We start from the raw sequence: 27,495 nt of genomic DNA on the forward strand, positions 1-27,495 counted from the left end.
CGCACACTCCTCTGTCAGGTGAGCCCAACTTTGTTTTAACTATGAATAACTATTAAGTAATTAATTAAGAACGCATTATAATTTCATATTTATGGTATAAAAATAATATTTTAGCCAAAATGTTAATATTATGTCCACCCTTTTTGACACGCGGAGAACGTACGTTGGGGCATTTAGTGTCATACATGTCTGTGGTTGGCTCATTTCTGTAATATTTCATTTATAATACGGATCCCTAAAAATCCATGAAATGTTTTTATTAGAAGCTTATGTTTATAATATATTGGTATTCTATTTTTACATACTAAGAGAAAGATCCTGTTTTATTTCTAGTATCATGCTATCTTCAGAAAATGTTGTAATATCCTGTGTTTCTATAAACATCAAAATCAAATAGGATTTAGCTGAGTACCATTACTATGATTACTTTTGATTGCAAACCTAGCCTGGAAACGTTTTCCCGTGGGGATTTCTGAATGACAAAACAATATTTTCCTGTAATACAATGTCTTTATTTATACATTTTTGCCATCACCTTCATGACAATGTCAGAATCTTTAGGGAAATTGAGTCCGGCTTCTGATAACTCGGAGAAAGAAACTTCTGTCAGAAGTTTGAAGCCGACTTTCGTTGCTAACTTCTGCGAAGGTGGGACCGTGAACGTCGTCACCGTCGCGTCGATGCCCAAGTGTCGACACAGGGGCTCTCTGAAAAACATACGTGCACTTCAGTTATGTATTTATATATTTAACTGTTTATTGTACATAACCTGGCGAAAAGTGGGTGCAGCAATGCACCTCTGCCTACCCCGCAAGGGAGTACATTAGTACTAGGTGTGAGTGTTTGTTTGTTTTTTTTTTCTTTATTGTACAAATATCAGCAATTATTACGTTTCTTTCCGTAATTTTCACACCTGAATACGTCTATTAGTTATGAAGGATTTTAGTATGGATCACTGCGATGTGATTGTTTTTTTTTATTCTTCTTCTTCTTTCGTGTCAGTGAAATGCGATTTTTTATATTTGTCCAGACCAAAAAGAAGCAACTTTGATAGCATTTTGGTTGGCCTGGAGTAAGTCTTCCCGTGTGCAGGTGGAAGGGCACAGGGGACAGGAGAGTAAATGCTCCATAGTCTGGGGGGCGGGGTTTTTTTTGTTAATTAGGACGTAACTTCATGTTTCAGTAAACTTACTCAAGTAAGAAACTTCTGGCATTTCTCCCCGATGGGGTAGTCAGAGGTGACTCGCCAAGCGAGCAACCCGCTTTTCGTTGTAAGTACATTTTTACCCGACTGCCGAAGGAGGAGGGTAATGTTTTTCGATTGTATGTTTGTATGTATGTATGTATGTATGTTTGTCTGTTTCTTTGTTCCCTCCTGTAGTCTAAACGACTTGATAGATTTTCATGTATGAGGTATCGTTAGAAGCGTATTGATTGCGCGATGGTAATAGGCTATGTCACGTTACATTAAAATGTATATAGCGCCCTCTAGAGGACATAAAGAGATGATAGAAAAAAGAATATTTTTACAACAATGCCGTGTGGGGTATCAAATAAAAGGGCTTGATTAGCACATTGCAAAAATATGCATATTGTAGGTACTTAAATCACAACACCAAAATTATTATATGGCATCCTGAATGCGTTGGTGGACCGGTGGGACTCTCCGATGCTGGCGCGCTGGATAAGGCTACATGCAGTCAAGTTGACAGCCTTCTAGCAGGTATAGGTATCTGAGAGTCCAAACGGGCCGTGTACCCCTTTTTATATTTTTGTTATTTTGTGCGTTTTATTGTGTTTGTGTATTTATTAACCATTTCATTATAATAACATGTTTACTAACCACCATATGGACTATTGATTGTAATTAATTTAATAAGTCTGAAATAAAATTATTTTATTTATTTATTATTTTTTATTGAAATAAAAAATGTTCATAAACCAAAACCCGGCATAAAATTTCATAAAATAAAAACAACTAAAAAGTTACAAATAAAAAAATATAATTATAAACAAACAAAAAACCCGACTGCACGTTAAAAAGATGAAAACAAGCCCCAATGTTAATGGAAAGTATCGCAGGCGGGGAAACGTGAGGTGTCACGAGGTTTCCTATCTAAGTTACATTCAGCTAAATGGTGAACTCTCTGCTGGTCCCCGCCTGCGATACTTTCCATTAACATTGGGGCTGGTTTTCATCTTTTTAACGTGCAGTCGTTTTTTTTATTTGTTTATAATTATATTTTATACTCATGTGATAGGTCGCGAGTCGTATCGCCGTTTTAAAATGAGTACACCTATTGTACCATAATCGACACATTAGCAATTGACAATCCATAAGCAGTTTCGCTCGCCTGTCAACTGTCAGATCCATACAAGTTACAGTGCCACAAACTTATCTGTTCCGGTGACAGCTGACGTAAATGTGTAATATTTCTTCATTCTATAAGATTTTTAGTTTGCCAGTAGTGATAATTCGCTCTTGTAGTTTCAATAAACCTATCTAATCAATATCAATATATACCTAATTAATTAGTAAATAATGAGATATGGATCAATTTAGTTCGCTCTCACCGGAACAGATAAGTTTGTCGCACTGTACATCAGATTTGACAAACGAGCAACGCTGCTGGATTGTTAATTTCTAATGTCCGATGGTGGTAACCAAATAGTACTGAAGAATTGCAATTCCATAGGTTTATTTAAATATCCTCACCTCGCCTGCAGCAGTCTCCCCCCGAGCCTCGCCCCCCGCGCATCCCGCCGCACCACCAGCCCCGCGCCGCCGAGGTACTTATCAACGCCTAGTACTTGCAGCGCTTGAGCCTTCTCCTCGATGTAGTCCAGCCCTTTGACTACTTCTAGGAATGAGGTTGATTTGTATTGCTGTAAAGAAAATGGTTATAATGACAGTTTGTTGTTTATAAGATGATGATTAGATGGCATATGGATAATGAGTCTGATTGCTGTGCTAAGGGTCTTGAATTTCATATAAATATATTGCCATCGGGTCTTTCTTTTCCGATGTGTGTATTTTTGATAAATTCTTTCTTGATATACCTACTTGCATATAAACTCATTTTCTGCCTTTTCTATCTAAATTTTGCCCCATCAAACTACCTATTATTTTATGTCCTGTAAGCTGACCACCTAAATGTCTCTGGACGCCCTAAGATTAGATGACCTATGATAGTAAGTGAATATAATATGACATTAAAATATTATCTTTTAGTTATCTTTTTACTAACCTCAATACCACCGCTATCATCATCATCATTCAGACACTTGACAGGACACACATTAGCGGCGACCAGCTCCTTCACTCCATCGATCACCCTGAAGCACGCTAAACTGGTCCTTTTCCCCAACGCCCCGTTCCAGTATAACCTCGCGTCTGCCACTCCCGCTGGCTCTTTGTGTACTCCTGAAAGAATACATAAGACATAGATGATATATAGGTATAAAAACTTGCCTTATTAATTAAGTCAATGTAATTATGTCTACTATTCTAAGAACTGTGCGAGGGATGACAATATGACGCCATTTACGGCGCCTTAGGAAACCTATACTATGGCTCATGTTCGCTTTCTGACGGGAGCTAAGGTGGCTAAACATACAATATCGACTGTAGCAATTAACAATGTCGTAACTGACTTTTGGCCATTTTTCAGATTATTGCACTAGATGGTCATTATATCAATAAGGAAGGTGTTAGGAAAGTTTCAGCTCTTAATTATGAATATTTCCCGATTTTTCTTGTGGAAAAAAGTCGGATCTGTTCATGGCGACCGCTTAACATTGTCGGTAAGTATGTTGCGACACTGTTCCCGGGGCGGGCGAGCGGGGCGGCCGGTCGTATCTACCACTTCCCGCCATGTTAGCGGGATGAGCCCAAGTTGCGTGATACAATTTAATGATGTGGTCTTTAAGACCAATTAATTTATAAAAATAATAAAACTATACTGTCTTGCTCTAAATAATGGCAGACTTAGTGTATCAAGGAACGGGTAAAGATCTCAAGACAATGTATGACAGAAATTGAAGACTTGTGTACAAACATGTTCCATTAAAACGGATGCAATTAAACAAATATATATTTTTATAGCATCTCACATTAACAATGTATTTTTTTTAACAATTAATATTTTATTAAAATTTTCGTATGGAAGTTGTATAAACAGTACTGAACAGGTAGGTAACATTGTAGCAAACGGCACATCCAACAGTATTAACTGCGCATCATTTTAATTTTGAGTCGGATGTACCACATCCCACATTGTTACTTGCTTGCGTTTCAAGTACTACTGTTGTATATGGTATTACCGACTTTATTATTTGTTCTTCTTTCCCTTGTGATTGTTGGAAATGGAAGAACCAACCTTGTTATTTGTACATAATGTTAAACTATTGAGTTGGATGTGGTACAGTGTACCATTATTTTCTGTAAACGTTGTAAAATCTCGACCGGCTCTCTATAAAAGTTAGAGCCCAGCCTCACTAGAACCTCATTGACCGCGTTACCAGCAACGTGTCCAAGCTGTAAGTGTTGAAATGTATGGTACCTAACTCACTTGGCGACGGTGTGGCATCGTCGCTAATACCATACATTTCCATAGACTGCTTGGATACGTAGTTGCTGATGTGACCATGGCCTAGTAAGAAAGGCCCTTACTGTAAATTTACTAAGGGCAGATTTTTCAAAAACAGTTAAAAGCTCTGGTATCTACAAAAATATTTTACTTTAATTTAACACTCACATCTTTCGAAATCCCATACATAATATTCCAGAGTAGGTAATTCTGTATGGTAAACTGAAAAAAATGATAATTTGCGTAGACCCTTAGACTTTTTTAGTTGGACTGAAGGACCACGTGGTTCATGATTTCAGGAGCATTGCTTTTATATTCTGTATGTTTATAGGTACCGATATTTTATTATTTTATTTGTTGTTTTTCGGATAACAACCGTCAATAAAATTCCTAATGGATTTGAAGATGAACTAGTGCAGTCACGTGCACTGTAAGCTGCAGGTTTCTCAGCCTCTTACTGTACAGCTACAGAACAACACTCTCATGAACATCCAAACGAGCTTTTTGAGACACTTTCTTACTCCTCATAGTCCTCATTACAGAGTTCCAGGCTCCAATAAATTTATCTGATTTCCCACTTTCACTTTCAATATCCCCCTTACATCTATCGTTAACAGGCTACCCAAACAATACAAACTCATTCTCTTGCTGTGCTCTATAATTCTCTATCGTTATTTTACACTCAGTCACTGTTTCATCTCTTTCAAACATCATTACTTTTGCCTTTCATGCCCTTCATTTTAAACAACATACCGGAAAGTTACTTATTTTTGCAGCTGTTCTACCGACGATGATAGTAAGACTTAATTGTCAGCATACAGCGTGCACTTAAGAAATAACTTTTCGATTCGCAATCCTCTTTATCATCTTTTATATGACTAACATAACTTTCTATAAATATATTAAATAGCCAAGGCGAAGCACCCATTAAGTAGGGCTTAACACCCCTGTGGATGCTAAACCAGTCAGTGAAGGCTCTATTTATCCTAACGCAAGCCAAAGTTCCTAAAGGGATCCCAGTGGTCGCGTCAATTGGCTGTCCACTCCATAAACGGACATTGTGTCCCACAAAATCATTCCTCCTTACTATAAAAGCCTTCCCTGCATCTAAGAAGGCACAGAACTCTGTTAAGCCAGTACCTATCTGTGACATTTCGTAGTGATAAGATCGTAATCCACAAATCCCATTCCCTTTCTTCAAATACCATGCCCACGCATCCAAGATTTTTTATTCTCTGTCTCCCTATCTACCCTTTCAATCAATATTTTTGCATACAGAATCAACGATACTTAAGAGGCTGATGCCACGGTGAATGTTGCGGACCTGGAGAGAGCCTTTGTATGCAAAGGAACTATGACCGCTCCGCTCCAGTTACCTGGCACTGTACCGCAACACCAGCACTCATTGAGGAGTTGTTAAATCTCAGTTGCAGCCTCTCCCAATGAGCGCCACAAGACTCGGTCCTCGGACTTCCTCCCTCAACCACTACCGGCTACCCGCCTACGGTCCAGCGGGCAGGAGGGCGTCTCACCCTGCGTCTGCCTGTTCGTGGTCCCCACTCGAGAACTCGTCTACCCCAACTGTTATCGATTCTTCGGCAGATATGACCAGCCCACTGCCACTTAAGCTTGCATATTTTGACAGCTATGTCGGTAACCGTAGTCCTCTGACGGATAACCTGATTTCTGATACGATCTATCAAAGAAACCTCAAGCATTGCTCTCTCCATAGCACGCTGAGCGACTTGAACTCGGTGGACCAGTCCTACCGTCAGTGTCCAGGTCTCTGCACCATACGTCCTCACTGGCAGGACGCACTGGCTGAACACATTTGTCTTCAGGCTCTGAGGAACGGCCGAGGAGAATATGTGACGAAGTTTCCCGAATCTCCCGTTCTTCGCATGCCTTAAGAAACTGCGACATTCAGTTTTGTGTCGAGAACTATAAGCAGATTATCGTTGTATTATTATAATTGATAACTAAAATTTATCTTAGAAAATAGAAACAAAATAATGGAAAACTACAATGTTCATAGAAAAATTGATTCAGGAAAGCATCAATCCGACATCGTAAAGAATATAAAGTCCACTTAAAATAGCAGGATTTCCCACTTCCGACAAATTCTAGAATACTAAGTTCAGTGAACATTGTTGAATCTCCCACTACCAACAAAATTTACAATACTAAGTCCAGTTAACATTGTTGGATGTAACTCTTCCGACAAAGTTAATCTGGGATTTGACGGTTAATAATGTCACATGTGCTTTTTTCACCTTTCCTATGAAAAATACTAACTTTTTATCTTACAACCTTGTGGCACATTTAAAACTAAGTCACCATGCCGAATTTGGTTAAGATAGATAGAGTAATGTAAATTTTAGAACTATTTTAGTCATATTTAAAACTTAAAACGGCTCTACTGAAAAGTAGCGATTTTTCACTTACGACGATGTTAAATGCTGCAGTCGATATATCACGCCTGAGAAGCTTGATTCTACACTTTCATGTTATTTAATTAACCAAACCCATACTAAGACGGCTTCATCGCCTTTACTAGGAACCAGAAGAGAAGAACATCACACCAAAAAGTTTCCATTATACGCGTCTACATTCCCTTCACAAAACGATCTTACGTCCTCCAAAATACGCTCTAAAATAAATTAGCCCCCTTATTATAAAACGTACATCTAGACTAAAAATAGTACTGGATTAGAAGCAGAACTGGATTAAAGTCCAGAGATTTCATTCAAACCAGTAGTCTAAAGCACGTTTAAACCACGACTATCTTTAATCTTCGTTCTATAACAAGAGAGTGTTGTCGGTCAACTTAGTTTATCTCACCAGTAGTGTTGCACATGACCTCATCAGGCAGGAACTGCTCCACCAGCATGTCCACCGCCAGGGCGTCGTGCTGCGGCGGCAGGTCCTGGATGATCCAGCTCACTCCATCCTCTTCCCATTGAGACCAGGTTATAGGACAAGTGGCGTCCCAGTCCCGTTTGAAGGGCATGATTTTCTGTGGGTAATGTTTGGCTGAAATCGTAAAAGAGTATCTGTTATTTAGTTAGTTAGTTATGTTTTTCGTTTTTTGCCAACGGTTTCTTTCGTTTATACTGCATCGTTAACATTATAAGTGTAAAATTACTTATAATGTTACTATTTGTAAGTTTATTACTGTGATTTTATTGGGTCCGTTATTATTATGTGATACTGAAGTCTAATTATTTTTAAGCATATATTCCCATTTGTGATTGCAGAACGATGCAGTATAAACGAAAGAAACCGTTGGCGAAAAACGAAAAACATAAATCACATTATCAAAATTATATAACTAGGTATCTTTCTAAATGCAGTTGTGTTGTGAGTTTGTGACTTACTTGTGTTGTGATTGTGACTATGATGCATTACAGACAATTTATAACGTTTATTTTTATAGGTTACTTACTTATTGTTAGATAAACACTTTCTCAAATTGTTTATTTATGACAGGAGGGAGCCCTTAATTGCACTTTATTCTAAAGTCTCAGTTCTGACACTAAACAAAAACAAATCTCAACACTACACATCATAGAACTAACAAATGTAATATTTCCAATGTCATCCACGATACTAGATACTAGTAGACTAGCGTCCGCTTACTCAATAATAAACAAAATGATTATTTGGTATTAGATGGTTCATTAGTGTTGGGCACTCCAAAGCGACGGGTATAATATAATTTGTTTCTTATATTAGGCAAAAGGGCCAGCTGGAGCGAGAGGCAAATAAAATGGCCGCAATATATGAGGAACAACTTCAATTGATCAGCTATTACACTATTTACTATCTACTTCAGCAAACAAGTGAATGATTGGTTAACATTATCAGTGCCACCGTTTGGTTTGGACTAACACACATTCTATTATGACATAGTGTGATAATATTTTGTCAACTGGAAGAATATTTACTGAAGTGTATTTGTTGCTATACTAGGTATGTTTAATACTTTCGTGAATAATAAGTTGTTATTTTTTACGAAACTTGCATCCATAAAAATGCTAGGTATTTATTGGATGGAGCCACTACGAGTAAAGTCACCTACTTTCTGAGTACAGTGTAGAATTTAATAAATATACTTTCCAAAGGCAGGTTAATTTGCTCGGTTGGTTGCTCTCAAATAAAATATAATATAGGTAGTATGTGCTTAAAATGATATTCATAAAATTTTAATGATTGTTACTACTGTTAGGTATAATCTACTTTCTGCTGAACTCAGTAAAGTAGTGTTTGCAACTGCCTCTGTGGTCTAGTGGTAGAAGCTTCGCTTCATGACCCAGAGGTCCCGGGTTCGATTCCCGGCCGGGACCATCAATTTGTGTTTCTAAATTGTGGTTCTAAGTTTGGTTAGGACACAGAAGGCTGATCACCTGATGTCCGAAACAGTGAAACGATCCATGCTGTCGGATGGGCATGTAAAGCAGTCGGTCCTGCGCCTAGCTCTCTCCAGTCGTGTCGGTCAATCCGTCCCATTGGGCTATGAGAGTGATGGAACAGAGAGTGCTCCTGTGTACTGCGCACACACTTGGGCACTATAATCTACTCCTGCGTAGATGGCTGATCTCAAATGAGATTGGCCGCCGTTGTCGAAATTCGGCTAGGAGGACATTATTAGTGTTTGCTATCAACCTAGATCATACCTAGGATGTCTGGCATACCATAGTTGTCTCATCATACCAGCCACAAGAAGCTATGATCTTTTCAACGCAATAAGAAGTTACCGGGCATAACAAAATCCTTCATATTCATAATTTTAATGCGAAACGAACGTGCAAAAGATAATCCTCAGTAATAAAATTTAGTTCAAATCAACTGTTATAATTATCTGACGACACTGCAAAGATAATTCTCGGGGCAGACCTTGCTTATATCAACCAGTTTTGATTCAACCATCGCACGTGCAGGATACACGAGTATTATAGTACTATTTAATTTACTGCACCACTCATTGATACTAAACAAAGCAGGTGAGTTACTAGGTATAATTCTTTATCTCTTTTTGACATCTAAAGGTTATCTGGATGAGATCGCTGTAAGTGATAAGGTAGCTGAGTGCTTAAATTAAGTTAAAATTCGGTAGTGGTGCATTTTTATTTATAATAAAATAAATTTAATTTATATTATTTTTAAGTCATATTAAAAATAAATAATAAATAAATCATAAAGATGAAAGTTTTATGAGCATGTATAAAATTGTATAATTTGTACATAGTTATTTACTTTTTTACTGTGTATCATAGTAAGAAATACTTAATATACATGATAAAGCCGTTTTTTTATCCGTATTCAACATTTACCAATGGTAGCGAAAACAACCGGACATAAGTGTCAAAAAATATCACCATGCTAAAGTTATTTCTATGATACCTAATAAAACAAATATTGCAATATAAAAAATCAAAGACTTTTTACAAAACTTCTGACCAGTTTTGCCAATTTTATAACATTCGATAACGCTATCAGTGATCATTTTGCGTCTAATGTAGGTCACTTGTATTTGTCATTTTTCAGTTACCATGCCTTTCAAAAGAGTATGGGACGACTCCTGTCCAAAAATTTACGAACAGTGGGAAAAGAACGGAGCTAATTACACCATACAGGATCTACAACCAGAAGATGACGATATAGCAACAGAGATGTTTCTAGAACACTTCCTGCCAGACGAAGTGATGTGCAATACTAATGGTAAGCGTTTTATTTCAATGTCAACTATAGACGTCAAGGCCAGGCTTTGTTGATTATGTGTTATGTATTTATTAAGTACTATGTATTGTATGAGTAGTATGACACAATGTTTGTTGTTATTGAATGAATGGCATAGCAAATGTGTAATTTGTTGACATAAATATTGTGTCTTACCGCATTTAGAGCCAAAAATACAATTCATTGTTTTACTTAATTCTACTTAGCGCGTTACTAGCTAAACTATAGTGCCGCAAATTAAAAAAAAACTTCTGTTTGAAAGCATTTTTACTATAAATGCTGTTTATCATGCTTATTCAAATTTTCAGAACCTGCCTCCTAATACTATAATATCTAGAGTCTAGAAGTTAAAAAGCGGCCGTCTCTAGCAGAACTGAAATAACTTCTGTGGTTGGCTCTTAACGGCAATACATTTTATTTCCCAGGTATCCACAAAGATGCCCTCGGTCTAGAAGATGCTCGACTGTTTTGGAGAACCACGATGGCTGAGAGGATGAGCGTGGCTTGCTATAGAGAACTGAATGGGAAGAAAGAAATAGTCGGTGTCAATGCGTGTCCAGTCAAATGTATTGATGATGAAGAAAAGGATATAGTGAGTAAAGATTCCTTTTTAAATTATTATAGTCCTATCGAACTCAAAACGATTAAACATTCTTGAGCACATTTACGGAGGATACTTATTCATATAAAAGCAGAGATACACAATAAATGAAATCATCATCATGGTCATCATCATTATCATGTCGAATTCAAATGGTCCCGTACCACACTCAATTACTCATCCAGTTTGGTCCAGTTACTTTGTATAGTCTTGGACCAACGGGTCAGTGGTCTACCTAGTGGTTGGAAAAATGAAATAGATATACTTAAGTTAAATTGTACTAGAAATAAGTAAAAACTGTATTAGATATAAGTAAAAAGTTAAAAAGATGCTCGAGGAGTTTCTTTCGCCATTTCTTTCCACCTTAATGACGTGGCCTTTGTGAAATGGTGGTAGATTATGACTTTTGACAAGTAATTCTAATATTCTACGTCGAAAAATAAACGATTTTATTTCATTTTATCTCACCGACTGATCGCTGCGCTTCACTTGGACACCACTCCACTACTTTTGTCCATCTTCTTGCCCTGACCATCTCCACTTCAACTTCGTCTCCAACCTTTATTGAAATAAACCTGTATTTTTCTAAATTCCCAGTTCAAAAGCGACTGCTTCAAGCAAGTCATCAATGGCATGGTATACGGGGACAAGAAGGCGAGTCCGTTCCGCACCCTCGGAGTGGACAAATACCTGAGCGGCGCGGGGCTCATGGTGCGGCGGGACGCGCGGGGGGAGGGGATAGGGGCTAGGCTGCTCGCTGCACGGTGAGGGACACGACTTTTATTATCTACTTACATCTTCTCTAAGCTTCTCTTCGCTAGCTTAAAAAGAGCCATATCACATGGAACATGATCCTTCCTCATATTTATATACTACTGAATAGCTAGGTTTAGGTTTACAACCCATCACGACCCCACTGCTGGATCACGGGTCTCCTTCAAATGAAGAAAGCAGCCTAGGCCTAGTCCACCACGCGGGCCTACTGGGGGTTTGTGGATAGGTATTTTACCTTTTTCAAAGCTATTAGTAGTACTACTCTGTGTAAAAAGTATCGGGACTGGATCAATAAAACAAAAAATGTTTGTTATTCATCCAAATTTATTTTATCACCTTCAAAGTATGCTCCTTCAGAAACGATGCACATACGCCAACGAATTATCCAATCATCACAACATTTTTTTAAACGCTGTTTCCAGAGTTGTGTTTAGTACTCGCGGCGATTTTTCCTTTTTGTCTTCCATCGATTGTTAGTCAAAGTCATGTTAACTGTTTTCTTTGACTATCGTGGTGTTGTGCACTCGGTAAAGAATATTATTTTCGATACTTTTTACACAGAATGTATATATAGAATGGATGATGACGAAGCAGCCCTTGAAATACCTAACAATTTATTTCTTATTATTATTTTCTTATTCCTAATTATTCAACCACACTATTTCAGAGAGCCCCTGTGCCGAAGCGTCGGCATCACGGCCACAGTGACCATATTCACGGGCCCGGCATCGCAGAAGTCGGCGGCTAAGGCCGGCTTCACAGACCTGGCGGCGCTCACCTTCGCAGAGCTAGCTGATGCCGGCATGAAGTACCCGAGAGATGAGACAGTTGTGATCAAAATGATGGCTAAGACTTACGATTAACTAGAAAAAATATATAATATACTACAGTTTTGTAGAATAAAATTAGCAATTTAAATTTAATTGAATCTTTTATTGTTATACAAGACAATTGCAACGATGAAGCTTATTAATATGTTTTTTCGCATAAATGTTTCCGCCTCTAGCGGAAAGTATCATGAAACATTTAACGCATGATGTAGGTATGTAAATGACAAGAGAAAACCTAAACTTTTTTCGTTTTCGTAAATTGCCAAACCCGTAGAGGCTTTGAGTTAGAGAGGCTTACTACAAATATCGTTTTGCAAAATACCTATTCTACAAACTGCAATACACACAAATAGGAATGCACTTACAAAAATATGTTTTCCAGCTTTCATCGGCCATTTCACTGGCCTTTTCAATATTGACGTTATCGCGGTACCGTCCAGTGCAACGGTTATTCGATATTCAAACAGTTCTCCCAGTAATACAATAAGCAGGCGACGACGCGCGCTTTGCTTAGTGTGTTGTATGCGGACCACGTAGTTAGTCTGTGCAGTACAGGCGAGGTCAAAAGTGTTCTGGAACTAAAATACTTTGATTATGAGTAGACTAATTTTATAATTCTTCTTCATCGGAAGGAGGCAGTCAGCGAATGATAGCATATCTGACTGGGCTATCCTTCACCCTTGACCAGCTGTCTAGTTTATCACGGACAATATGAGTAGCATACTCCGCATATTTATTTATTTATTTACTAGTCTCCTAATAAAATTACAGTACCTACTCTTTTTTTTTCATTTTACTTATGTCAGACAGATGTTCTGCAGTCGGGTTTCTAACCATTGAAGGTTTTGAGATAGTCTGAATAGGAAACATACACAGTAGCGGTGGCCAATCTGTGTGAGATCAGCTAACTTGGAGTTGGTTTCAGTGTGCCAGTGTGAGCACAGTACACACGAGCCTTCGCCTGTATTCCATCTCTCTCCGGGATGAAACTATGTACCGATGTATTACGAACTCATCGGCGGGACGCTTTGGTTACGGATATACCCTCTATGTTTACACAATCGAATGGTGTAGTGGTTAGTGACCCTGACTGCTGAACCGAAGGTCCCGGATTCGATTCCTACAGATGTATTTGTTTGTAAGACTGATATTTGTACTGTCGTCTTGGGTGTAAATATTATGTACATAATAAGCTAAGCTTTAGCTATCTATGTATCTGTGCGTAGATATAATTATCAGCATATTATAGGCTCTGCCTGCTCTGCCTAGCTTGGGGCCGGCGGATGACCGTGTGTGAGATGTCCCAATATTATTATATTGGTCAAAGGTATACGTTTCGTAAGTTTAATTTCTATCCTTATCCAATCTCGACCCGCCTGTACCAGTTACAAAGCCGCAAAGTCTTCGCAATACTTGTCCACTGCTTTCCTTTATATTAAACGAAAAACCAGTTTTACTACAACGTACAGTAGGAGAACTTCTTAGCGTAAAACTTAAGCCTAAAGCAGGTCTAATTCATGTGGCATAAGGTCTAATTTTTTATTATTATTATTATTTATTAGTACAACAGAAGAAATCTTAAATATATTACACATTTTGACACGAAACCTAAAAGGTTTATTTGTGTCCGTCTGGCGTTTAACATAATGTAGGTAGGTTATAACAAATTATAATTAGAAAGAGACGGGAACCAACCCATGCGCTTTGAAGCGTCCTTAGTGAGAGCGAGAAAGATGTATGTCGCTTCACTACTGTTGAACGCCCCGCGCGCATGTAGTTGCTACCAGCCTTACAAAAAAATATTGTTGGGTTATTCTACTGCTACGTTTAATGTAAAGAAGTTTTTTAATTTTTTCTTTAAATTTTTTGTTTCATATTGTGTTCGTATGTCGTATGGCAGTTCATTTAATTTCTTTGGAATGAGGTAAGAAGCTGTTCTTTTCCCATTGCTATTATTAAAGTTAGGTATGTGGTATTTATCTTGGGTTGTTTTCCGTGTAGTTATTTTATGAGATATTTTCTTAAGAGATAATTTATCTTGGATGTTATTGTATTCCTTTAAAATGTAATAATCAAACTGGGTAGACAGGGGCATGGTTTTACAATAATTAAAAAGTTTAAGGGGGTTATTTCTACATTCTTGCTTAATGGATAGCGGAACTATTGTTTTAAGTATTCTATGTTGTAGTTTTTGTATTCCATTTATTAGATAGGGAGATGCTCTTCCGTATGTACTCAGTCCGTAGGTTACGATTGATTCAACCATGGTCTTGTATAGTGTGAGTAAAATGTAAGTGGGTAATCTATGTTTAAGAATTTTAAATTTTAGAAGTAGAACTCTTAACTTAGTACATATGGAGTCTATGTGCTGGGACCAAGTAAACCTATTATCAACTATAAGGCCGACATATTTAATATGTGTGACCAGCTCTAGTGACGGGCAGCAACAATCATTACAGGGTGAATGCATGCAGTCGTGAGTGTGTGCAGTTATAAACGGATTGTGTGTACTTTTGATGTGGCTTGATCGAACATGGAGTAGTTTGGTCTTGTCAGTGTTGAGTACAAGCCCGGCATCATGTGACAATTCTTGCCTGGAAAGTGTGATATAGGGTGGGTTCCATTGTACGGGCAACCGATTTCTGAACTGTTAGATATTTTCATAAATGCATGCGATAGTGAGTTGAAAGGGTCTCGCGGACATTTGCTGCTTATTTGATTTTGTGGTAACGTTTTGCTGTAGCATTATTAAGGTACATACACAAAAATATACACCCCCGAATGGACAACATTTCAAAAAACTAAAGCTGCTATAAATCGAAAACCATTTCGAGATTTAGCTCTAAAGGCCACAAAATCTCAAAAATGATACATCCAAAAATACAAAATGTTTTTGTATTTTTTGGATGTATCATTTTTGAGAAAATTCTAAAATAGTAAAAAGTGCTGATGACGTCATGCATCAGGTGCGATGCATTTTGATGATCAAAGCCTATAGATTTAAAAACAAAGTAACTGTCACTTTCATTTTTGATTGACGTTGACGTTTTATCGTGACGTTGTTGTTTATTTGGGTCATTTTCATTAATTCTGTTCTGACACTTTCTGACTATTTTTTTATTTATTATTTAGAGATGACCTCTATATAATATTATGTCCCAGAGCATGCCACCGCCTACACAGCTGAAAAAATGCTTCTGATTATTTTTTTACATGATAAGTACCTACTTTCCATCATTAGAAATATCAAGGTCATTTGAAAATGACCCATTTGTTGGTTGGCATGTAAACAAAGTTTAAATGTCACTTGTCAGTGTCATTTATGTTTTTTTTCGAGACCCAGGCAATAGACAAAAATAAAAATTGAGCCTAATATGTGACGTCACTTCCGGTTTTAAAATAATTAACTTTAAAGTTAAAAATAACATGCAAAAATTTATGTATATACAAAATAAAAAAATACGGGTCCACTAATTTTCTATAAACTTTCCGAATAACTAATAAAAATACAGGGTAAAGAAAATGAAATGTTGTCCATTCGTACAGCTTTTTGTTTACAAATGACCATGTGGTAATTATACTAATTTAAATTTGATTCATATTTTTTGCTAGTACGTACATAATAATCATAATCATAATCTTTATTTCAAAAAACATTCTTACATTCTTGTTTTACAATTATATAGTAGAACAAGGGCCAAGTCTCTACTCCCTAAATAGGTGGAAAACCTGTAGCTTAGGATGAGTAGATGCTCTTCCCTAAAATATTGTACTATTATAAATACGCTTATAATTATGTACATTATTATATAACATTATTTGTGTAAGAATACTAGAGTATATATAATGCAAATTTAGAATTTAAAACTATAATAAATAAATTTAGAATTTAATACTAGAATTCATTATGGACTAAGGTTATTTTTATACATTCTAAAAATAATACCTGTGATATAATAAGAAGAATTTTTTTTAAAATTAACTATCAAAGTTCTCATTTTGTTTATTTAACAATAGTTAAGAGGGTTTCAGTCTCCTCATAATTTAGCGACAGTAGCCAATTTCTCAATAGTTTTTTACATTCTAGATGAGTTTTTGAGTAAATTGATAAAATTTTATTTGATTTATTGTATAGATAAGGTCCTAAAAAGATAAAAAAGTTTTGCATAAATTTAGTACGGGTTAAAACGGTCGTGCATACTTTGTCATTTCTACGTTTATTTTCAATAAAATCTTTATTATAAAATAGTGTTTTATGCTGTGACAGAATTACGGTAAGAATGAATATTTGTCTGACTGTTAACACCTCGCAATAATTATATAATTTCGACGTAGGATAATAAAATGGTTTAAATGTGCATACTTTTAATACGGCCCTTTGTGCTCGTTCTAAGGTTAAAAATGCCGTTTTGTTTGCACCTCCCCAACTAGAAATACAATACCTAAGCAGAGATTCACAAAGAGCTAGATAAATTTGTTTTAAAAGGGTTGAATCAGCAACGTGTCTTAAAATTTTGAAAACAAAAATTAACCTCCGTACTTTACAGCTTAAGTTTTGTATGTGTTTGTGAAAATTGAGGTTCCTGTCAAGGATAACACCTAGATATTTAATTTCAGTAACATTTTCTAAAGGTGTACAAGTACAGTTCGTCGGTGTTGTATTTGGGCATTCATGGTAAATTAATTTATTATTATTCTCATGGGGTAAAGAAGAATTACGTATTGCAAAAGTGATATACTTCGTTTTTGCCGAGTTTAGAGTTAGGATATTGTCTGTTAGCCACTCATTTACCACATCGAAACCAGACTGCGCCAGTGCATACACTCTATCCCAATCCCTACTCCTGAAAATAAGAGCAGTGTCATCGGCGTAGGCAAAAATTTTGGCTTGGGGTAATTTGAGGCCGCACAAGTCATTCATATAGATTATAAAAAGTATAGGACCAAGAATGCTGCCTTGAGGCACCCCATAATCAATATATGCAGTTTTACTCGTGTAGTTACCTATTTTGACACACTGCCTCCTACCCTCAAGATAACTTTTGAAAATCTCAAGTGATTTATCTCTTAAACCAATTCTTTCAAGTTTATCCAGCAAGAGTTTGACAGAGACCGTGTCAAATGCTTTGGCTAAGTCAAGGAAAATTCCTATGCATTTTTCACCACTATCTAATCACATAGATATTTAATTCTTTTCTATGGTAACAATATGCAATAAAAATACACAATAACATTGTTGACCTTTTGTGCCTAGTATGAATGAATGTAGTGCACTGCAAAAGACCAAAAAGAAGGAAATACAATTAATATTTTATTAAATATTAAGAGGATAAACGTTTTAAGCTATTTTATTCAGAAGTTCACATCACTAACCGATATTGAAAATTTAAAACACTGTAATTGAATACTTCGCCGAACGATACATTGCGTCGATCATAATGAGGTTTATTCCCAAATGGATTTTGACCTCAATTTCATGAAATATCGAGTATTTTTCAGAAATAAAGGAGTCAATTGACCGCCTTAGGTTACATAAAACCACCTTGTCACAACATCACTAATTGTTTTCATGAATGACTATGGGATATATTTGGTAGCTAGCGACCCTCGACAACACAATATGTCAGAAATACATATTTTTAAACTAGTAGAGACGTGACGACACGACACGTCACGTCGTTTGTTCATATCTATTGGCACCCTAATTCTATGGTTTTGGTTCGCGAACTTTTTTTATCGTTCAATAAAAATATCTTCCAGATATTATGGAAGCTGGTTTACTTAACGCAAGTTTTATTAACACCCGGCTAAAAATCGAGATAGGTAAAAAGAGAGATAGGTAAGTATTATGAATATGAACAATCACACTTCAAATACTACGCTACTTAACCTACTTTGAAAAAAGGGGGTCCGCAGTTTGTCTACTGTAAGTATGTATGTTTTTTTAATATAATTATGTTACGCATCTCACTTATAAGGTTTTGCACAGAACTGCCTTTTCATTTTATTTTGCACTGTACCCGGTTTATTAAGCCTCGTTTCACATCTTTGAATGAATGAAATTACCAACGCATTTTAATGTAAAATTAAACATTTCACGTAAAAGTACTTGCCGGCAGGTCGACATTTAATTTTGTCGAAAATATCAATTTGTATGGACACGTTGACAGATATTATTGTGTTACTGTTAATAAGGGGTGTGATTAAAGTAAAATTAAAAGCTTTACTTCGGAAAAAGCTCATTATATCGTATGAGTACTTTTTTACGCTTCAAATAACCACATTAATATCAAACTCAAAGAGATTTTATAGATTTCGAGATCGCCAGACAAGCAAGTTTTATCCGAGATAAACGTTATCTTGGCGAAATCTCTAAATAATACAGTGATTATCTGCGTACTTCCAGAGCCGATATATAGGTCGTATATAGTCAACGATATATCAATAAGTACTAAAAACATGGAAAGCCCAATAATCCCACTAACAGATATTTTCGTCAAAACTCACACTTGACCGTTTTTAATAACTTTCCGTTAAAATTCTATAAATAACCGGAATTCAGATATCCAAAATGGTTGAGGTTTGTAATATATTTCTGGCATAAACTGACATAGCTCAGCGTGAAAAAAAATACCTTCAAAAACCTGCTGAATTTTGTCAAATAGATTACACATAGCGGACGTTCATTGAAAATGCACGGCTTTGGACATCAGTCAGTCTATTCAATGTAGGCCGGAAGTACTGTCAGGGAATTACACAGTTACCAGATTAAAAAAAATTATAGTGCCTTGCGTAAGGCATCGTGCAAGAAAGGAGCCTCCGCGAGTGACATAACAACAACTGCAGGCGCTACACGGGCTCGTTATCAACGTCAACAAACCCACCAATCACAGTGTCGTATTTATGGCGAATCGCGATATATCTATATGATATCTACGTCGATAACTAACCCGTGCAACTTTGGGCTATGATGTAGGTATAGGAACAAAATGCTTCTTTAAAAGAAGTATGTTTGCGTGACTTTTTTCTCATGGAGTAGCTTTTTACGGGACACCCTGCATAGTGTCTGTCACTGACTCATCGAGTGCAAGCGCGTGTCTTTACAAGTTTTTTTATTCTAATACCAAAATAAAATGTTTTAATACCTATACCACACACCCACAAATTTGACAAATGACATCACCAATTTCAAAAAAGTAGAATCTGTCCAAAGTGCAATATGATGTCCAAAGTAGAATCTGTCCAAAGTGGAATATGATGTCCAAAGTAGAATCTGTACATAGTAGACCAAGGGGTATAAAGTATCCTACTGGCCTATTCCCCAATTGTACGACTAAACTGAAGAGCAAATACACCATTGCAACTAAAAAATTAAAAGTAATTATTACTTCTACAATAGGAGTTTGACATGCTGACAACACATTATGGCACGGAACAATTTAAGTTGTACAAACCGATATTCTATCAAAATTTTGTTTCAATTTACCGTTTGTAATAAAACATATTTCTTTAAATAAAACCGGAACATTTAGTCTATAATTTAGCTTCATAAATGTATTTTTTAAGAACATAGGTAAATATTGTCATGTTAACATTAAAATAAAGCATAAATTTAACTTTACCCAATCAAAAAATGGTCGTGTTGACGAACACGGGTGCGTATTGCGACGTATAAAAACGAAATGCATAATTTCACATTAATAACGTTCACAACATATAATGAACGTAACATAACATAACAACAAAATCTATATTTTCATAAGGTATAAGATTCAATTGGTATAACGTACATTTTATATAAAATCAAAATATATAATACTTACGTTGACTAATATCAATTCGTAAAACATACATTACGTATATCGTTTAAAATATATACCTATCATTTAGTATAAAGTTCATAAAACATACTTACATATATATATAACATAATCTGTGTTTAATTACCCAACACCGTCAAACCCCCTAGCACCAAAACCTAAAGATAGGTGCGACGACGAGCAAAGCGAGGAGGAGCGTGTTAGGTGCACATGTTCGTCGAAACCAAAGCGGAGCGCAGCGAAGCGGAGCGGAGCGTCTCCCCACATAGCGTCAATAATAATAATAATGTCGAAACCCCTAGTACCAAAACCTAAAGATAGGTGCGACGACGAGCAAAGCGTGGAGAAGCGTGTTAGGTGCACATGTTCGTCGAAACCAAAGCGGAGCGCAGCGAAGCGGAGCGGAGCGTCTCCCCACATAGCGTCCATAATAATAATAATGTCAAAACCCCTAGTACCAAAACCTAAAGATAGGTGCGACGACGAGCAAAGCGAGAAGGAGCGTGTTAGGTGCACATGTTCGTCGAAACTAAAGCGGAGCGCAGCGAAGCGGAGCGGAGCGTCTCCCCACATAGCGTCAATAATAATAATAATGTCAAAACCCATAGTACCAAAACCTAAAGATAGGTGCGACGACGAGCAAAGCGAGGAGGAGCGTGTTAGGTGCACATGTTCGTCGAAACTAAAGCGGAGCGCAACGAAGCGGAGCGGAGCGTTCCCCCCACATAACGACAATAATAATGAAAATACGATACGACAATCATTTATACTTTTTGTGCATTATACATTATGATTATGATAATTATTTCCGTTGTAGAATATATGTTATAAACGTTATATATTATGAACGTTATGCATTTTAGTCGTTATATCAATTGAAATTATACTTTTTTAACGTTATTCTTTACGATATTATGTATTTAGTAATGATGCCTTTCGTTTGTTATGCACAGTGATCGTTACACTTGATATCATATGAGCGTATACCTTGTGAATGTTATACCATTCGTTTTTATACCTCGTATTACTTAGCGACGAACACGACGACACGACATTACATCATCATCATCATCAGCCAATAATCATCCACTGCTGGACATAGGCCTCTCCCAAGGAGCGCCACAATACTCGGTCCTCGGCCTTCCTCATCCAACCACTACCCGCCACCCGCCTAAGGTCCTCCGTCCAGCGGGGAGGAGGCCGTCCCACGACACAACAAAATGTTAGGAATTTAGGATAAAGCAGCCCATGAATATTGTTTGAATTCCAAGCTATGTAAGTAGAAAGTAATTCTGAACCTCCTTTTTAGTCGTATCACTCACAAAATTAGGTTTTCAAGGTAAAAATTTTTCCGTCACATTTTCATAAAGACTTTCTGAGAGATAAAAGAGCACCTTTTTCATGTTTCACGCTTACTATTATTAAAAATCTCTATGCGAGGACACTGTATCCTTTGTACATAAAAGATATATGCATTAGCTAATGGAAAAGTATCGGTTTTCGAGGTACTTCACCCTAATGCATTTTATCCATAAAGGTTAACTATTAAGAGGACGGGAAAACGAAAATAGAAAAGTATAAAAGTACACGTTATAGTTGCAATTGAGTCGTTTAACGAGTTCATTGAATAAAAATATGCCACATCGAATTGGATTTTTGAACTTCATTGTATTATGTTATTAGTGTAATTTTTTTATTATATCGTCATGTGGCATAACCAGATTTCATTAAATTCATTAAACTTAGATTAACTATCTTGAAAAAGCTTAGATTAACAATATACCAACAAGATGGTGTGTCACATACAAAAATAATGCAAAAAACTGCCCGCATTTATTTAAGTACTGTCAAACTGTTTTAAGGCCTCTACACACCAAAGCCGCTGACCCGGCGGCTCAGGCCGCCGGCTCAACCCGCCGGCCTCATTTTGTACAATCATGCCTCATTTTGTACTATGTTAACCCGCCGGCACTAGGCCGCCGGGCTATGCCGCCGGGTCAGCGGCTTTGGTGTGTAGAGGCCTTTAAGTTTGACCTAATGATAACCATTTTACCAATGAATAAAGTCACAAATCATCCAAAAGAAATTAATTAATTTAAAATAAGAGCTCAGTGGTAGAAGTGGAGTGTTATTGGTCGAGACGTTTCTTTTGTACTGAAACTCCATCTTATTCGAATATTGTTAATCTAAGTTAACAAGAAACCGTAGCGTTAAAAGCCCTATAGCCTACCAACTAGGAGAAGGTAGAAGCTGGATTAGAGAGACAGATAACCGAGTGTTGTCATGCTCCTGGGAAGATACCTATTATTTCTAGTAATGTTACATATACACATATTCACTCACGACTGTAATCCCCGAAGCATATCACTCACGTGATAGGTTGCGGACCATATCGCCGTTTTGGAATAAGTACAATGAAATTCTAGTAATGGATGATTAATAATACCTATAGTATATTTGGGGACATCTCACACACAGCCACCCGAACAAGGCAGAGCCTGTAGTATGGGTATCGGACAGCTGATATAGGAATGTACCAAATATGTAGATAGTATTAGGATATTCAGAAGCAAGACAACATTAAGTTTATAAACGAGATATATTCAAATAAAAACGGATGCGCGCACGGTGATAGCTGGTACAAAAGTGAGTGAGTGAACAGAACGAACGAACTATCCCATTGAATGAATGTGTGAACGTGTGACCGAGTAGATCTGTAGTCTTCAGTCTTCCGGTGTTGCCTGGCTAGAAATTCTTCCCCTTACAGTCGGCCACCCTGACCTGCTGCGCGCCTCGCGCAGCTGTGATGTCCACTGGCCAGCTCGGCCAGCTGCGGCGGCTGTCTTCGTCGTCGGCAGACACTGTATGACGCGATGCCTCTTAAGGCCAACGTCATGGAAGAAATCATAATAATAAGTCTTCTTAATGACTTATTATTTCATTGGGGACTTCTTAATGTCCTTAAAATTTGATAGACTTCTTAATGCCCTTAAGACTTCAGACATCTTAATGCCTGCAGCTCTCTAACTTCTTAATGTTAGAAAAATAATTATGATGAAGGCTTCTTAAAGCCACGGCCGTTAAATGCTTCTTATAGCAATCATCAATATAACCTCTTAAAGTTAACATAACATTTTGATACGTCGCGACGCTTTACTCGTATCCTCTTAAGGATAATTATACTTCGTATCTCTCCCGAAGACGATTACCTTGTTTACATGCAGCATTACGTAGTATGGTGCCATCCTTGTCACATTTTCAAAGCTATAAGTCAGCTAAATTCAAAAGTCAACTGGTATCCCCACGCCACTGCCACCTAGCGGCCTCCTTCATTCGGCGCCATTACGTTTTTTCGTGCCGTCCGAGTCACACGCTTTTGCATTTAATTTATAGAATTAAAAAATACTTTTTAATTTTAAATTCTGTGCATCTTATCGTGTTATCATGGGGATACGAAAGCGCAGTAAGGACCGTGAATACGAAAAAATTATGCGCAAATTAAGAAAACTGGAAGAAAAGACAAACAAACGTCGCAGGATCATATCATCTTCTTCGTCGGATAGCGAAGCAAGTTCGAACCCGGATTTATCCCAAATACCCGTGAACCTCGATGATGAATCGTCTGTATCAGGTAAACATTACTTTTCTTTTCTCAATATTCAAAAATATTTTTATTTTTTCAAACTACCCTCAAAAAAATAAAAACAGTTACTATCTTTTTTTCTTAATGGTTTTGTTAAAAAATGAGTTTTTACACAATGTTTATGCATGTCATGTTATTATGTGGCTTCGAATCATTATGCACCGCGTGTACCGTGAAGTGCTCGTACGTCCTGAGTTCATCTGTCCCGCACCACGTATATCGTGTAGTGTCGGCGTCGAGTTTATGCTCCACGTATACCGTGTTGAGCCCTGAATCCCAGCATTACTGCCTAACTCGTCTAAACCTCCGCGTATATCGCGTTGAGTTAAACATAATTATTGTGCCTATACGGACAAACACACACAAGTAATCTTTGATTTTCACCGAGTTTATCTCGAGATCGATAAAAGTATATACCTACCTATATTCTTTAATCTTCTTTTACAGAAGAAATTATCAACGAACCGCGAAGCAGTACTGAAGTTATTGGTGATGAACCTTCATTAAATCCAGATATTCTCGAAATGTTAGGCGATGATCCATTAGTTGAAAGAACCTTTGGCGAAGACTTGCACAAAGATATTGCTAATAGATGGCAGCACATTCTTTTGAATGGACTTCATAAAGAAACCAAGTCGGACTTACTGAAGACTTATTTACCGGCCCAAAACTGTCCGAATATGCAAGCTCCCAAGTTAAACTTAGAAGTAAAGGCAGCTCTTAATGAGATTGACAACAAAAAGGATATGTACAGTCAGGGCAAACAAAGACACTTATCAAGCTGCTTGGCCGCAGTTGGTAAAGCCTTAAATATAGCGTTGGCCCACACGGATCCTGTCATACGCGAGATAATCAAACCGCTAAGCGACGCTGGGCGTATGATTTGCGACTTCCACTACAGAGAGTCTCAGTCAAGAAGATATTCAATCATAAATACCCTTAATAAACAAACAAGGGATACCGTTAAAAACACAAAGATTGACGAATACCTCTTCGGCTCCGAGCTGGCTGACCATCTGAAATCTTCAAAAGCTATTTCTAGATCCGGCTACGAGTTGAAGCAAACTCGCAACCTTCCTCCAAGAGCTAGGCAGCCTGTTGCTAGCACTGTAGTTCCTGTACGGAGAGCTTTAAACGCGAGGGGGCCGCCGCGGATGCCCGCCGCCGCCGCCGAGCCCAGTCCGCGCCAGGCGGCACCGCGGTACCATCAGGCGCCTGCGCCCCCGCCACCGCCGCCGCCAGCGCCGCGCCACCGGCAGCGCGAGACGGCAACAGCGCCGAGAACGACCTATTACCAACATCGGAACCAGAGGACGAGGCGTTAATCGCCCTAAACCCACAGGTACTTCCTACAGTTACAGCTGGCAGGTTACGTTTTTTTATGACCAATGGAGTAAAATGTGATATCATAGACGAGTGTATTTCTGAGCTCCTTGAATTAAAATACATCTCTATGTGTGATGCTTGCGAGGGACAGTTTCTATCACCTATATTTACTGTGCCAAAGCCAAACGGAAAACATAGATTTATTTTAAATCTTAAAATGTTAAATAAATTTATAAAGTTAGAACATTTTAAAATGGAAGATTACCGCACTGCACTCAAACTTTTAGGAGAAAATAATTATATGTCAAATTTAGATTTAAAGGACGCATATTTTTTAGTATCAATAGATAAAGGTGATAGGAAATTATTACGCTTTAAATGGGAATCCCAGAAGTACAACTCTCAATTGTTCGAATTCAATGTTTTACCCTTTGGCCTATGTACCTCGCCCTATGTGTATACCAAACTACTGAAACCTGTGTTACAACACCTTAGAATGGCAGGCTACATGTCTGTTTGTTATTTGGACGATTTTATGTGTATAGGGGATAGTATTAGGCATTGTTTAGATAACGTTTCAGAAACAATAAGACTATTAACATCACTAGGCTTTATAATCAATTATGAAAAAAGTAATTTAACACCTGACTTACGATGTAAATTTCTTGGCTTTATTTTCGATACTACAAGCATGTCTCTCTCTTTGCCAGAAGAAAAAAGAGTCCGTATAAAAACTAAGGTTGAAAAATTCCTTCGAATACGTAAGTGTTCTATAAGGCAGTTTGCCGAATTCATTGGCTTACTCACCTCTGCCTGCCCAGCTGTAAAATACGGTTGGCTTCATACAAAGATTTTTGAAAGAGAAAAGTTCTTGGCATTAAATTATTCAAACAATTATAATAAAACTATGGAACTGGCTGATCATATAAAACCAGACTTAGAATGGTGGTCTCATAACATCTTAGAGTCCAATTCTCAATTCCGTAATAATGATTATCTCTTGGAAATATTTAGTGACGCGAGTCGGTCCGGATGGGGCATCGCCTGTGGGAACGACACAGCAAGCGGACATTGGGATTCTGGAGATTTAGAATTTCATATAAACTATCTCGAACTAAAGGCTGCTTATTACGGGTTAAAAATATTTGGGTCTAACTTAAAAAACTGTAGCTTACTATTAAGAATTGACAACACAACAGCCATCTCATATATAAATAGGATGGGTGGCATTCAATTCACACACTTGAATGATATAACTCGTGAAATTTGGTTGTTCTGCGAACAGCGCAACATTTTTATATTTGCCTCTTATATAAAATCGACGGATAATGTCGTCGCCGACCGCGAATCACGTGACCTAAAGATAGACACCGAATGGGAAATTGCCGACTACGCATTTCAAAAGATCATTGATGTACTGGGTGTTCCGGAGTTCGATCTCTTCGCGAGTGTACAGAATCACAAATGTGAGAGGTATGCTTCGTGGAAGCTTGATCCATGTTCCGAGGTGGTTGACGCTTTTACATTTAATTGGAAAAATTTAAATTTCTACGCCTTTCCCCCTTTTTGCCTAGTTGCAAAAGTCCTTCAAAAAATTATTTATGACAAGGCTGAGGGCATATTAGTAGTTCCGGTGTGGCCATCTCAGCCATGGTATCCATTATATCGAAAACTAATGGTATCTAAAGAAATAATATTTGATCCTAACGAGTCCCTTTTAATTTCTCCTTTCAGACGCGTCCACCCACTCCACAGGGACCTTACCCTGGCGGCGGTGAGATTATCCGGCAGGCGCTAGAGGCGCGCGGTATGCCCATGGTATCCTTAGATATTGCAATGGCATCATTTGCTGATAACACTCTCAATCAATATAATTCAAACCTCAGGTGTTGGTGGGGTTTTTGTCAAGAAAACAATTGCGATCCGCTACGATCAAATTTCAAGGTGTTGTTATCATTCCTGACTAAACGGTATAATGAAGGCGCGAGCTATAGTACATTAAATAGCACGCGATCCGCATTGGCACTGTTACTTGGTTCAGAGATAACATCTAGTGATTGTGTCTCTCGATTCCTTACAGGTGTATTCAGATTAAGACCACCAAGACCAAAATATGAAATAACATGGGATCCAAATTTAGTTACAGTTTATCTTAGTAATTTTTTCCCTAATG

At 37.5% G+C, this 27,495-nt stretch overlaps 3 protein-coding genes across 5 annotated transcripts; 2 read left to right on the forward strand and 1 right to left on the reverse strand.

Moving 5' to 3' along the window:
* Nucleotides 1-490: 490 nt before the first annotated feature.
* LOC105392187 lies at nt 491-9,504 on the reverse strand. Of its 3 annotated transcripts, none has more exons than XM_048626100.1 (5): nt 9,486-9,504; nt 7,431-7,622; nt 3,249-3,424; nt 2,717-2,886; nt 491-707 (listed from the first exon to the last, which is right to left on the reverse strand). In XM_048626100.1, the coding sequence occupies exons 2-5, from the start codon at nt 7,597-7,599 to the stop codon at nt 512-514; spliced, it is 711 nt and encodes a 236-aa protein (XP_048482057.1). In that variant the 5' UTR covers nt 7,600-7,622; nt 9,486-9,504; the 3' UTR covers nt 491-511. The 3 variants fall into 3 exon arrangements, with proteins under 3 accessions (XP_048482057.1, XP_011562090.2, XP_048482056.1); XM_011563788.3 differs by lacking the exon at nt 9,486-9,504 and adding an exon at nt 8,035-8,250; XM_048626099.1 differs by lacking the exon at nt 9,486-9,504 and adding an exon at nt 7,827-7,964.
* On the forward strand, nt 9,451-12,626 carry LOC105392206. Its single transcript, XM_011563803.3, has 5 exons — nt 9,451-9,592; nt 10,137-10,310; nt 10,754-10,920; nt 11,527-11,693; nt 12,371-12,626. Exons 2-5 carry the CDS (start codon nt 10,142-10,144, stop codon nt 12,564-12,566), a joined length of 699 nt encoding a protein of 232 aa, XP_011562105.3. The 5' UTR covers nt 9,451-9,592; nt 10,137-10,141; the 3' UTR covers nt 12,567-12,626.
* Nucleotides 12,627-23,531: 10,905 nt separating this feature from the next.
* LOC125489646 lies at nt 23,532-27,188 on the forward strand. Its single transcript, XM_048626098.1, has 3 exons — nt 23,532-23,984; nt 24,444-25,338; nt 27,057-27,188. The coding sequence occupies exons 1-2, from the start codon at nt 23,798-23,800 to the stop codon at nt 25,319-25,321; spliced, it is 1,065 nt and encodes a 354-aa protein (XP_048482055.1). The 5' UTR covers nt 23,532-23,797; the 3' UTR covers nt 25,322-25,338; nt 27,057-27,188.
* Nucleotides 27,189-27,495: the final 307 nt, after the last annotated feature.

The sequence above is a fragment of the Plutella xylostella genome, chromosome 15 (genome assembly GCF_932276165.1).
Source record: "Plutella xylostella chromosome 15, ilPluXylo3.1, whole genome shotgun sequence".
In the NCBI taxonomy this organism is placed as follows: Eukaryota; Metazoa; Arthropoda; class Insecta; order Lepidoptera; family Plutellidae; genus Plutella; species Plutella xylostella.